At 40.2% G+C, this 12825-nt stretch overlaps 1 protein-coding gene across 5 annotated transcripts in view; it reads right to left on the minus strand.

Annotated features, from left to right (window-relative positions):
• Nucleotides 1-12825, minus strand: part of LOC131947753 (titin) — a gene marked incomplete at its 5' end in the record, with an annotated part of 410194 nt that overhangs the window by 44969 nt on the left and 352400 nt on the right. For all 5 annotated transcript variants that reach the window (XM_059309048.1, XM_059309047.1, XM_059309046.1 and 2 more), the window contains 6 exon segments: nt 138-233; nt 543-740; nt 1634-1741; nt 4352-4481; nt 6153-6355; nt 6893-6925. In XM_059309048.1, coding sequence (XP_059165031.1) covers nt 138-233; nt 543-740; nt 1634-1741; nt 4352-4481; nt 6153-6355; nt 6893-6925 — 768 coding nt within the window.

The raw sequence follows: 12825 nt of genomic DNA on the forward strand, positions 1-12825 counted from the left end.
CACCCATTCAGATGTATTTTTAATAAATGCAGTTAATTAAAAAAACTTGTGCAGATACATTGGTTAAAATGTAATTAACAAAAATGCAATCAACTAGTGAGTCTAACGATGCTACAGCCCAGGTAAACAAATCTCACCTGTGACCTCAACTCCCAGCTCCAACTTAGCTCCCTCCTCTACCTCTATGTCTTCTAATTCTTTCACAAATACTGGAGCTTCCAGTTCCTCGTCTTCTATATAACATGGAAAATAATTTGTCGAAACAATTAAAAATTAGCCGGTAGTTAGATAGGTAAAGTTCTTAAAAATTTATTTAAATAATTTTAAAAATTTCTATAATTTAATTTTGAATATATAATGTAATGTATATTAGAGTCTAACGTGTATCAACTTTTTACACAAGCAAATAGTAAAAAAATTAAATTAAAATTTTTCATTTCACTTTGATTATTATTTGGCTTGGCGTGTGGACGTTTAATTTATTTTCCAAAGAGATATAAAAAAATTATTTCAAATGTTTAATACTAATCCAAAGCACATGCCTCCAACTTTTAAATGACACGAGGTCTCTAGTTCTCCGTTACTTCCTGCCATTATGCACTTAAACTCTCCTGCGTCAGTCCTGCGGATCTTCTTAATGCTCAGCGTGCTAGTCTGTGCTTCATGGGACAGTTTCATACGGAACCCTGAAAATATTTCTTGGCCATTGTGGAACCATTTGCTAGTAGGTTTTGTGATATCTGTAGAAAAAGGGTGTAATAAGTTAAACAGTTTATATCTAACGGAAAATATGGATATGTTAAAGCAATTTTTTTTCTATAAGTTATAAGAAGAAAAGGTTAACTAAAAAACAGTCTATATTTCATTTTAAGTATCACTTTCTTTAATTTCACAATACTGCCTAAAAAAATTATACATATATACCCAATTTCATAATAATTTTAAATCTGGATGAGTCTATTGTATATTTTCAATACAGTGGTAAATAGGTAATTAACATACTTTATGAATGAATGGGATTTTGTTTCTTAATGTAAGCAACAACAGCAAAAAAGCTTTCCTTGTAAGGGATCAACTAATAAAAGTACTAATAAGTGATGAATAATTACCCCTGTAATAAAAATCATAGTTTAACACATTGTCTAGTAGGAAATAATATTTTTAAATTCATTTTTGCGCCAACTGAGCATACAACTGAGCCTATACATTATTTCCTATATGTTTAATGAAGTCTTATATAAATGTGATATATTTAACACTTATCATTCATTTAACTAATTTTAATTTTCCCAGCATATTCACAGTATTACAGATATGACTTATTAATTAACTAACAACACTTTTATTCTCATATCCACAGAGTTCCTAAAAACTTTCCTACCTTTAGCAACACATTTCAGCTTCCAAATTCTCAAATCAACAGAGTTCCTAAAAACTTTCCTACCTTTAGCAACACATTTCAGCTTCCAAATTCTCAAATCAACAGAGTTCCTAAAAATTTTCCTACCTTTAGCAACACATTTCAGTTTCCAAATTCTCAAATCAACAGAGTTCCTAAAAACTTTCCTACCTTTAGCAACACATTTCAGCTTCCAAATTCTCAAATCAACAGAGTTCCTAAAAATTGTCCTACCTTTAGCAACACATTTCAGCTCCACATTCTCTTCATCTTCTGGCACCACTAAATCTTTCAATGGCTGCTCCCATTCTGGTCCAGATTTAGACAGAAGTTTTGGCTTCACTGGAAATAACAACATTGGAATTTCATACATTTACAGTACGGTAGATGGGCTATGAGGAATTGATAACAGTGGGAACAGGGCATATCCCCCCCCCCTGTCAATTACCCCCCGGACATTCCCCCCCCCCCCCCCGGAGTAATTAGCCCCCTGTCAATTACCCCCCCCCCCCGGACAGGGTTAGGGCTAGGGCTAGGGTTAGGGCTAGGTTTTGGGGCTAGGGTTAGGGTTAGGGCTAGGTTTAGGACTAGGGCTAGGGTTAGGGTTAGAGTTAGGGCTAGGTTTAGGACTAGGGCTAGGGTTAGGGCTAGGGTTAGAGCTAGGGTTAGGGTTAAGTTTAAACCAATGTCTAGTGTTGGTTTTGGTTTTGTGTGAAGTTTTAGGCTAAGGTGGATGTTTAGGTTTTGGTCTTTTTCTTAAGGTTTGGATTAAAGTAGTATATAGGTATAGAATTCTAGTTAGAGTTAGGATTCTAACTTGGGGGGGGGGGGGGTAATTGCTCCGGGGGGGGGGGGGGAAATCCGGGGCGGGGGGAATGTCCGGGGGGTAATTTCCAGGGGGGTAATGTCCTGTAGCCGATAACAGTACAGTAGATGGGCTACAAGGAATTGATAACTTTATTAACAGTACAGTAGATGGGCTATGAGGAATTGACAACAGTGCAGTAGAAATTAATAGATAGAAAATAATGTCAAGACCTAGATATCTTGAGGAAGCAGCAAATAGAAGAAGAATCTACACATACTTAGAAACATTTTTCTTTACATTTAAATAAACAAATAGAGGGTGCATTTAGATCAACATAGAGTACTACACTCTAAACCCTGACGGCTTCCTAAACTACCTTTGTTCACATTAAGGTTGTTAGCAGTCAGTTAGACTAGACTTTAAGCCTAGATTTAGTACTAGTTTGATTCTAACTAATAGTCTAGATTAGATATGTCTAGTAGTCTATAAATATGAATAAAAATTAAAACTTGTAGACCATAGATTTAGTAAGAGTATTGAAGTATTGATCAACATTTCAGAGTAGTAGACCTAGATCTAGGTCTAACTTGTTAAAGTTTTTTTTTTTCAAATATTAATATTAGGCTGTGTCCTGAGTGTTTCCTATATGCATTGCAAGATTATAATCAATGGGTGTACAATGGCCTAAATATTACATAGATCCACATCATAGGCCTACAACAGTCAAAGGCCACTGGAGTGTCCAGGCTGACTGGAGTGACCAGAGTGACCAGTGGCTGGAGTGACCAGGGTGAAAAAAGTGACGGAGTGATCAGAATGACCAAAATTATCAGAGTGAACATGGTGACCAGAGTGAATAGAGTGACCAGGGTGAATAGAGTGACCAGGGTGAATAGAGTGACCAGGGTGAATAGAGTGACCAGGGTGAATAGAGTGACCAGGGTGAATAGAATGACCAGAGTGAATAGAGTGACCAGGGTGAATAGAGTGACCAGGGTGAATAGAATGACCAGAGTGAATAGAGTGACCAGGGTGAATAGAGTGACCAGGGTGAATAGAGTGACCAGGGTGAATAGAGTGGCCAGGGTGAATAGAGTGAATAGAGTGACCAGGGTGAATAGAATGACCAGAGTGAATAGAGTGACCAGGGTGAATAGAGTGACCAGGGTGAATAGAGTGACCAGGGTGAATAGAATGACCAGGGTGAATAGAGTGACCAGGGTGAATAGAGTGACCAGGGTGAATAGAGTGACCAGGGTGAATAGAATGACCAGAGTGAATAGAGTGACCAGAGTGAATAGAGTGACCAGGGTGACTAGATTGACCAGGGTGACTAGATTGACCAGGGTGACTAGAGTGACCAGGGTGACTAGAGTGAACATAGTGGCCAGAGTGAATAGAGTGACCAGGATGGCCAGAGTGAATAGAGTGACCAGAGTGGCCAGAGTGAATAGAGTGACCAGGGTGACTAGATTGACCAGGGTGACTAGAGTGACCAGGGTGACTAGAGTGAACATAGTGGCCAGAGTGAATAGAGTGACCAGGGTGACTAGATTGACCGGGGTGACTAGAGTGACCAGGGTGACTAGAGTGAACTTAGTGGCCAGAGTGAATAGAGTGACCAGGATGGCCAGAGTGACCAGGGTGGCCAGAGTGACCAGGGTGACCAGAGTGAATAGAGTGACCAGGGTGGCCAGAGTGACCAGGGTGGCCAGAGTGACCAGGGTGGCCAGAGTGAATAGAGTGACCAGAGTGACCAGGGTGGCCAGAGTGACCAGGGTGACCAGAGTGAATAGAGTGACCAGGGTGGCCAGAGTGACCAGGGTGACCAGAGTGAATAGAGTGACCAGGGTGGCCAGAGTGACCAGGGTGACCAGAGTGAATAGAGTGACCAGGGTGGCCAGAGTGACCAGGGTGACCAGAGTGAATAGAGTGACCAGGGTGGCCAGAGTGACCAGGGTGACCAGAGTGAATAGAGTGACCAGGGTGGCCAGAGTGACCAGGGTGACCAGAGTGAATAGAGTGACCAGGGTGGCCAGAGTGACCAGGGTGGCCAGAGTGAATAGAGTGACCAGAGTGACCAGGGTGGCCAGAGTGAATAGAGTGACCAAGAAGACTGGAGTGACAGAGTGAGCCAGACTTACCAAAGACTTCCAACTCGGCAGAAGCAGTGTCCGAGCCTGCTGAGTTCTGCACCGTGACCGCGTAGATCCCTGTGTCGTCTGCTGTGACGTGTACGACCTCTAGATAATGGAATCCGCCGGCCTCGTAAATCTGAAAGTTTGACAGAAATGTTGACTAAACTAGATTGACAGATCCATTTGCAGAATAGACTAACTATAGTTTTATTCTTAGCTATGAAATAATGTTCTTTCATTTGTCATAATAAACTAGAGCTAGATGTACAATATTTTGATTTTATAGGACTTTGGTTAAAACCGGAAAAAAACATTATCTCTTAAACTACTGTCTAAAAATAGAAACACCGCGTAATTCATTGAGAGTGCTTTGAACTTAAACCAGTTAGGCTGAACAATGAACTCTTTTAATTCAGGAATTTAAATGTAATCGAAAGTGAGCCTACACCTTCCACGCCCCCCCCCCCCCCCGTAGAAGCGTGATGACTCCTAATTTAAAACATAAGTCATACCCACTGCACCTCGGTGTCTAAAAATAATAATAGACCATTAGTAATACATTTTATTCAAAAGACTGTCTAGTATGAATTTCTCATCATTTAGCTACATTACCGCCTATTTAGAGAAACTATGAATGGACAAACGAACGGAAATTCCCACGAGCTCCTAATGTTATTTTGCGAAAAGCCTGTTTGGTTTGGAGAGTTTAGTGTGAGCAGGGGCGAGTTGCGCAGCCAACCCCACACGGAGCGGGGAGGTGGGGGGGGGGGGATGGAAGAGTAAACAAACGACGGCTCAGTCAGTGACCAAACAGGAAGCTGCTACTGTCAAGCTAACGTTGTCGTTAAAGGTTAACTTTTTTTTTTAAATACACGTGACATGGGGGGGGGGGGTCATTTGATGGTGTTTTTTTTTTTTACTTTTTGCATTTATTGCAGGTAATTTTTAACCAAGTTTTACAAAGGGACATTATTGCTGTATGTGTATGTCCTACGATACATTATTTTTACAAGATTTATAATCGGCGCATACATTATACAACAGTCCAATAATTTTATATCCTCCAATGTTAAAAAAAAAAATTAACAGTAGGCTCAAAGTACAATATTTAAAAAAAAAAATAAAGAGTAGGCTATATAAAATGTTACTGCTTTAGTCATCACATACATCACTCAACATTCCAATAATTTTAGAACATCTTCCAATATTTTTAATGAGTACACACTTTTTTTTTTATTATTAGACGTCCTTTGGGTTTAAAAAATTGCGTTCTATTTTCTTTTTTTGACAGTTCGGGCGAAGACCGATTGCCGAAACATAAAAAAAAAAGTTCCGTTTTCTTCTTGAACAATAAAAAATAAGTCCGTGTGTGGTTACAATAACATCTTGTATATATTTTTCTCTGTTATTTTTACATAATGTTTTTTTTTATTAACAAAAACCCAACTTCCTTAAGACTGATTACTCAGCCGCTTGTTTCAACCGTCATACACTTACATCTTAGAGCTATATATAGAAATCCGTGAGTAGCCAACGCCCACTCGACCTCACATAAACTGCTGTCTCAACACGAGCATGCCACAACTCACTCCCTCACAAACTGCTGCCTCAACACGAGCATGCCATAACTCACTCTCTCAACACGAGCATGCCACAACTCACTCTCTCACAAACTGCTATCTCAACACGACATGCCACAACTCACTCTCTCACAAACTGCTGTCTTAACACTCTCTCACAAACTGCTGTCTTAACACTCTCTCACAAACTGCTATCTCAACACGTGCATGCCATTGCTCACGCTGACCTTAAAGTGCTCATCCGAGATCAGCACGACCCCATCCTTGCTCCAAAACAGAATTGTACTCGTTGACCCGTCGAAGCTGGCCTTGAACTTGGCGGTGGCCCCGTCGTCGGTGAACTGTCTCCTGGGCTTGACCACCAGCTCTGGGGCTACTTCCGGTTTTTCTGGCACTTTCTGAGACTTCTTTTTTGCGGAAGTTGCTTTATCTGTGGGTTTGTAGAAGTTGATAATGTCCCAACGGATGATTATAGATACCGGTGTCCGATAATAGACTCTTCCATAAAATAGGTGTGTTGGGTTGTTAGTAGTATTGTAATCTCGACTAATTTTATGGTTAGAACTTAGGGTTAGACATATGGTAGGACCAGGGTTGGGGTTAGGGTTAGCATTGACAATAGTTAGCCAAGTTTTTATTTAGTTAACTACCAGTAACCTAACACCCCTTTTTTAAAACGGACACCGGTGTAAATATTCTCCCTTCAACTTAGGGCGATACATAGTGTGGTCAAACCTAAGCCCAGCCGCATTATTAACTAACGAGAGTCAGGTACCCAATAGAGCTGATTGGACTCAGGGACGTTTGTAAAGAAAAAAATTATCCTTTTAGACCAGACGGACAGAGCAAGTAGAGTTCACATGTTTCTGTGACTATGGCCTATGATTCTTGTCTAGCAAACCACATATAAATTGTGTATAGTACAATAGGCTATATTTAACACTTCAACAAAGAAAATTGGACTCACCTTCTGTGCCGTCTGTTTTCTCTTTGGCTTTACCTAAAATACGAGAGGAAAATACTATTTAGTGTCATATACAAGGAATTAAATATAGGACATATAAGTACTTTATTTTGACATCGCATGCTAGCTATAAATGCATTTCTATCGAAACTCTTGTATTATAAGCAAGAGCTTCAGAACAATATAGAAAGTGTTTTTGTTTAATTTCACTATCCAATGAATTAAGTGCATCAAATGCTATAAAGCCTTACTGCGCTACTAGTAAAAAAAAATACAACACAGATTAAGCGTACATATCGTGGAGTAGAGCACGCAACAAGTTAATAAAAAACACACCAAACTGTACTATAGGAGACACAAAGGTGAAATTGATTAAATAAATGTGTACTAGCAGGACGATGATTGGTGACTCGAAACTCACTCCCTAGTGTAAAAAAAGTTTACGGGGCTATGTGGCACATATAGATCTAGATCTATGGACGTAATTTGGCAAAACATCACTTTCTGTAACTTTTTTTCAATTTACTTTAAAAAAAAAATATCATGGTATAGCATATGCCTCATCTGCCTTTACCTGAGTTGTTAGGGTTTTATGTACAGCAGCTAGTTTGTGCAGGCAGATGCTCAGTCGATGCCTGGCTATTCCACGAGTAAGTTGAGTTAACGGGTCACATCTAGACCAATCGCTATGTAGTTTACAGGACACGTCTCACACAAGCGCGCACACACACACACACACACACATATATATATATATATATATATATATATATATATATATATATATATATATATATATATATATATATATATATATATATATATATATATATATATATATATATAACGACCAATAGTTACAACAACGTAATACAAATGTCATTTAGGGAATTGGGGGGGGGGGAGGTACACACCCACCTGTCACTAATAGCTTCCATGCCAAGATATTTGCAAAGGTCCAACGGTCAACGTTTAAAACAACGTCTAGCTCCCCCCCCCCCCCCCCCCACGTCAAACTGTATATTGCTAAACCCGCCATATTTGAGCAGCTAATCTGGGTTCTAATCCCACCCAATCCACAGTAGCTACGTCCTCACTGGGCGATCTATCACTCTGTCAGGGGCTCGTTATATTTTTCTACGGGCGTCACGTGCCCCCCAGCCATTTGTCAACCGTCGCCGGACGCCCGCCACACCTGGTAAACGCTACACAAGTTTGCCAGATTTTTTCCCCTCTCTCGACTTAAACTAACACGGGAATGGAACGAAAGGCCAAAGCTAAGGGAGATATTAGTGCATGTTTCCATTCAAATAGACAATGTGTAAATTATATTCAAATAAATTGGCGCGCTGTTAAAGAGAGCTTGATTACAATTTTGAGACATTTCTTTGGGGTGACATTTTGTAAGCTAGGATATATTAACTGCATATATGAACACACATAAACACAAACACACACGTTGTATTTATTAGTTGCTTCGACCAAGCAAGGAACTCATTTTTAATTAAAGGGAATTCCCGAAGAACAAGCTATTCGATGAAATTAAAAATATCACGATCATTTAAGGAATTAATCAAAACTTTTCGAAGAAGTAGAAAAAAAACCCAGCAGTTTATAAATATACCATTTCGATCAACATTGGTAGGGGAATATATAGCCAGAATCTTTCACGTCATGAGTGTGCCCTAAGTTTGATTAGAATGTAATTCTTTAAAAAGATTGGTAGTGGAGATGGGGAGGTTGGGGGGGGGGGGGGGGTGAGGTGGCCTATTGACATCTTGTTGTGTGACGTGCCCTAGAAAGCTATGCCAGATATCTAATCATTCCCAGCGAAGGTCAAGGTTGGACGTGAATTAATCCATCGCCCTTCTGTCTTCTGTAAGTGACGTCTTGTCTCTTAACAACAACTGCAAGAATGTGGCCACCGTAGCGAGAAGGGGGGGGGGGGGGGGGGGGGGCTGGGCGGGATGCTGGGAAGGGCAGTGACTTTGATAAACGCTTAATTATGGTTAGGACTAGAGTATTGGCATGAATAGGAAATAGATCTAGTAGTATAAGTAGATTAACTAATTTAAGTTATTACTAACTAATAACTTGAAAAAAACCCACTATTTTTCTGAATATTTCAATTATATTAACAATTTCGCAGACTCAAATTATGGGGGAAAAAACACGTTCTTTCAACATTTAAAGACACATTTTTAAAAAAAACAGTTGATTACTTACAGTTGTTTTAGAAAGAAAACAACTCGAGAAAAAAATGTCACAAAGCACGCGAAACAAAACATCCACAATTTCACTCTCAAAGTTTTAAGATCCACGCTCCGCTTTCGTTTTCCGCAGACGGCTAGAATGGTAACGGTCCAGTTACCGCCACACCGACTAAACCAACACGCGCGCACCTCAGCACGCCTGTCCTTCATGACCGGACATGAAATATTAATCTCTCGTGTCCAGTCTAGTCCATCACGTTTAACTAGCGCCGGAAAAAAAATTCTCCAGGAATTTCGGTCATATTTCTTTGACATTCCGCATATCGGATTAAAATAACACAGGCCGGTCCTGCTGTTGCTTGAAGGAGGCTACACAGTTTTCCCCTGGGTTTTTTCAATTGGCGGATTAACGCGGGCTTTGTGCGAGTTAGGGCATAATGAAGACTCGGAAATACTAAAGCACGAAGTGAATATCACATTCCCACGAAACAAAGACACTACGTCACTTCCTGGGGGTGATTAAAGTATTATTTTTTTAAAGACGAATGTTAGTATGTACTTTAGTAAAAACCTTTCTTTAAAAATACGCTCCCGTATTATATATATATATATATATATATATATATATATATATATATATATATATATATTATATATATATATATATATATATTATATATATATATATATATATATATATATATATATATATATATATATATATATATATATATATATATATTATATATATATATATATATATATATATATATATATATATATATATATATATATATATATATATATATATTTACATGCAGCTAGAAAATATCAAACTATACGGCAAGTAAGTAGGTTATTTACTTTTGCCTCTAAACCTATTAATTAGTTGAATGAAGTACAATATAATAAGTAGTCCTAATTAAAGTGTGCAACTCTGGTTTACTATAAACCAACCGAACGAGCTGTAAATGTATTCACGTAAGATTGCTCGCCCTTGGTTGTTTATGTTTACATTAGCTTGTGAGCAGTAATCGTTTGCGACCCGCCACAACAAAATGAAAACAACAACAAATGACGCTGTTTACAGGACGGCTAAAACAGACGAATCGCACGTTAAAATTTCGACGGACGACAATCACCCCGTGGGTGTTTCTTTGTCTCCCAGTCCCCAGCGAGCCGGAAGTCATACCAGGCATTCCAATCAAACGATAGGCAGACGGTTAAGACGTTGCTCTTGTCTGAGAGACAGATGTGTATTTGTTAGAGCGGAGCCTGTAAGGGGGGGGGGGGGGGGGGTCGGACTCTTTGCGGCCTATTTAGCGTCACCATAAATAAACAGGTTATTTTTTTTACCGTTGTCCTTGATATACACAAGCAAAGTGCAGCAACAGTTACCCTTTATGGGCGGATGATGAATACTCGATTAGCCAAAATGCTTATTTATAAACCTAATGGAATCATATCTAGTATATAGTTTTGATTTAGAGATCAGTTTTTGAACACAAATAGAAATTATGTACTCTTTATCGGATACTGAAGGTAGGTCTCTTCTAGAGTGATTCAACATTGAAAGAATCAGTCGAAATTTAACCCACTTGTAAGCATTAGCTAAACGATAGTAATATAATAAATAACGATCTATTTTATTGTTAGTTATTGTACCTCCCCCCCCCCCCCTTTCACCGATTATAACCTCGCTTATTCTTGCGCCACAATTAACACCAACTTACTACAATTACTGTTGAGCAATGTTTGAACACGTCATTGCAACCACTACAACCACCCGCCACCCCACACCTAAAACCACCCCACCTCACACCTCACCCTACCCCCCACACCTAAAACCACCCACCACCCCACCCCACACCTCACCCTACCCCCCACACCTTAAACCACCCACCACCCCACACCTCACCCTACCCCCCACACCTCACCATACCCCCACAACCACCCGCCACCCCACACCTAAAACCACCGACCCACCACCCACACCTAAACCACCCCACCCCACACCTCACCCTACCCCCCACACTACAACCACCCTACCCCCACACCTCACCCTACCCCCCACACCTCACCCTACCCCCACACCTAACCCCCACACGGATCAGAGTTTCCTGATGCGATAACACCCGCACACGAACACATCAACTTTCGACACTTGACACAAGTCACACAGGAAGTCATCTCCATGACAACGACAACAAAGCCTCGTCTCCACGTACAGCTGTTCGCACATCAGTTGTGTACACTGTTTAATCTCAAGTAGTGAAATAGCTGGGGACTCTTCGCACAACTTTCGTGGCGGACTCGAAGTGGCGCTGTACAATGTTGAATTAAAGGCGCCGTTTTGTTTGAGGGAAGAATTCATTACGTAATCCAGAGCCAGGCTTTACCTCCCCTTGACGCGTTGTTTCCCGCTCAATAGTTGTGTACTTTGAACAGGATTTGTATGCAATGTCTAGGTTTATAATAGTTGGGGTGCCCTTTTAGATCAGACGGTCAACAGACCGGGGAGGGGTGGTGGGGTGGGGAGTGAAAATACACGATTGCTAACTCCGAAAGTCCTGATTTCGGTTCCCCAGGCAAATGATACTCGTTGAATTTGGACTAAATATCCGTCTAGGAGAGACAACTCCAAAATAAAACTAACTGCCTTGTAGTTTGTACTTGGTTGGACAAAGGCTATGGAAAGAAATCCAAAATGAAAAGCAGGCTGATATCTGGGTCAAAGACTTTTATGGCGCATAACAATTAACATGTTGATAAGAAATGCCTAATTGTGTCGGAGAAAATCACTGTCAATATAACAAGTAAGGAAAAAGAAGATGAATAGAGCAGGTAAACTTCATCTGAACATTTTTCTTACTTCAGCTTATGAAGAGATTGTGGGGTTGGGTAGTGAACAAAGCTGGTTGAACTCACAGACATGTCTGTTGGGTTACTATCGTGTGCGCTACTACTCGACCATTCGACTATACGCGCGATGTGGAGGTAACATACTGCAGGTGTATACTCGAGAGTCTCGTGTGCGAAATGTGTACTCACGTCTGTCTATCTGTGACACGGTGTTATGATGGAGAAAGATGAGTGTTCGAACCTGAGAGGTTTGGGTTTGTTAACGTGTATTCTACCAATCGACCACGCAGTCATATTGTCTATAATAGTGCAGTGTTTCTTTCAGACTTTTTTTCTCCGGGGGGGGGGGGGGGCACTAGAAAATTTCGGGGAGACGGACACACGGGTAAAGCACATATTTTCTATATAAATTCTATTATGTTTTGATGTTTTGGGAGGTAGACGTGCTTCAGTTTATATTAGAAATCTATATAATTTTTGGCTTTTACTTGCCAAATCTCATCCACACAAAAATATTTGAAAACGCCACAGGAAACGCAAGCGTAGCCTTGGAGAGCCAGATCTAATAATAGCCCCATGGAAAACCCCAGAATACAGTGATCCCTACGGCGCCACAAAAGACCAAAAAAAAATCGTCACATATATTTTTTTTAAAAATTCTTTTCTAGAAGCAGATAGACACAACGCAACATGGGGCCAAAAAAAAAACCACACCAAAATCATGGGTATGTTATGCTGATTAGCATAACACGCCTACGGACGGCAGGAAATGTTAATGCCATGGGCGTATGGAATTTAAACTAGGGGTGGGTCGACAGAGACCCGCTGCCCATTTTTAAAATTAATTCTGGGGCTAAGGTT

This window comes from Physella acuta, unplaced genomic scaffold (assembly GCF_028476545.2).
Source record: "Physella acuta isolate Inbredline_101_S28 unplaced genomic scaffold, ASM2847654v3 ptg000606l, whole genome shotgun sequence".
In the NCBI taxonomy this organism is placed as follows: Eukaryota; Metazoa; Mollusca; class Gastropoda; family Physidae; genus Physella; species Physella acuta.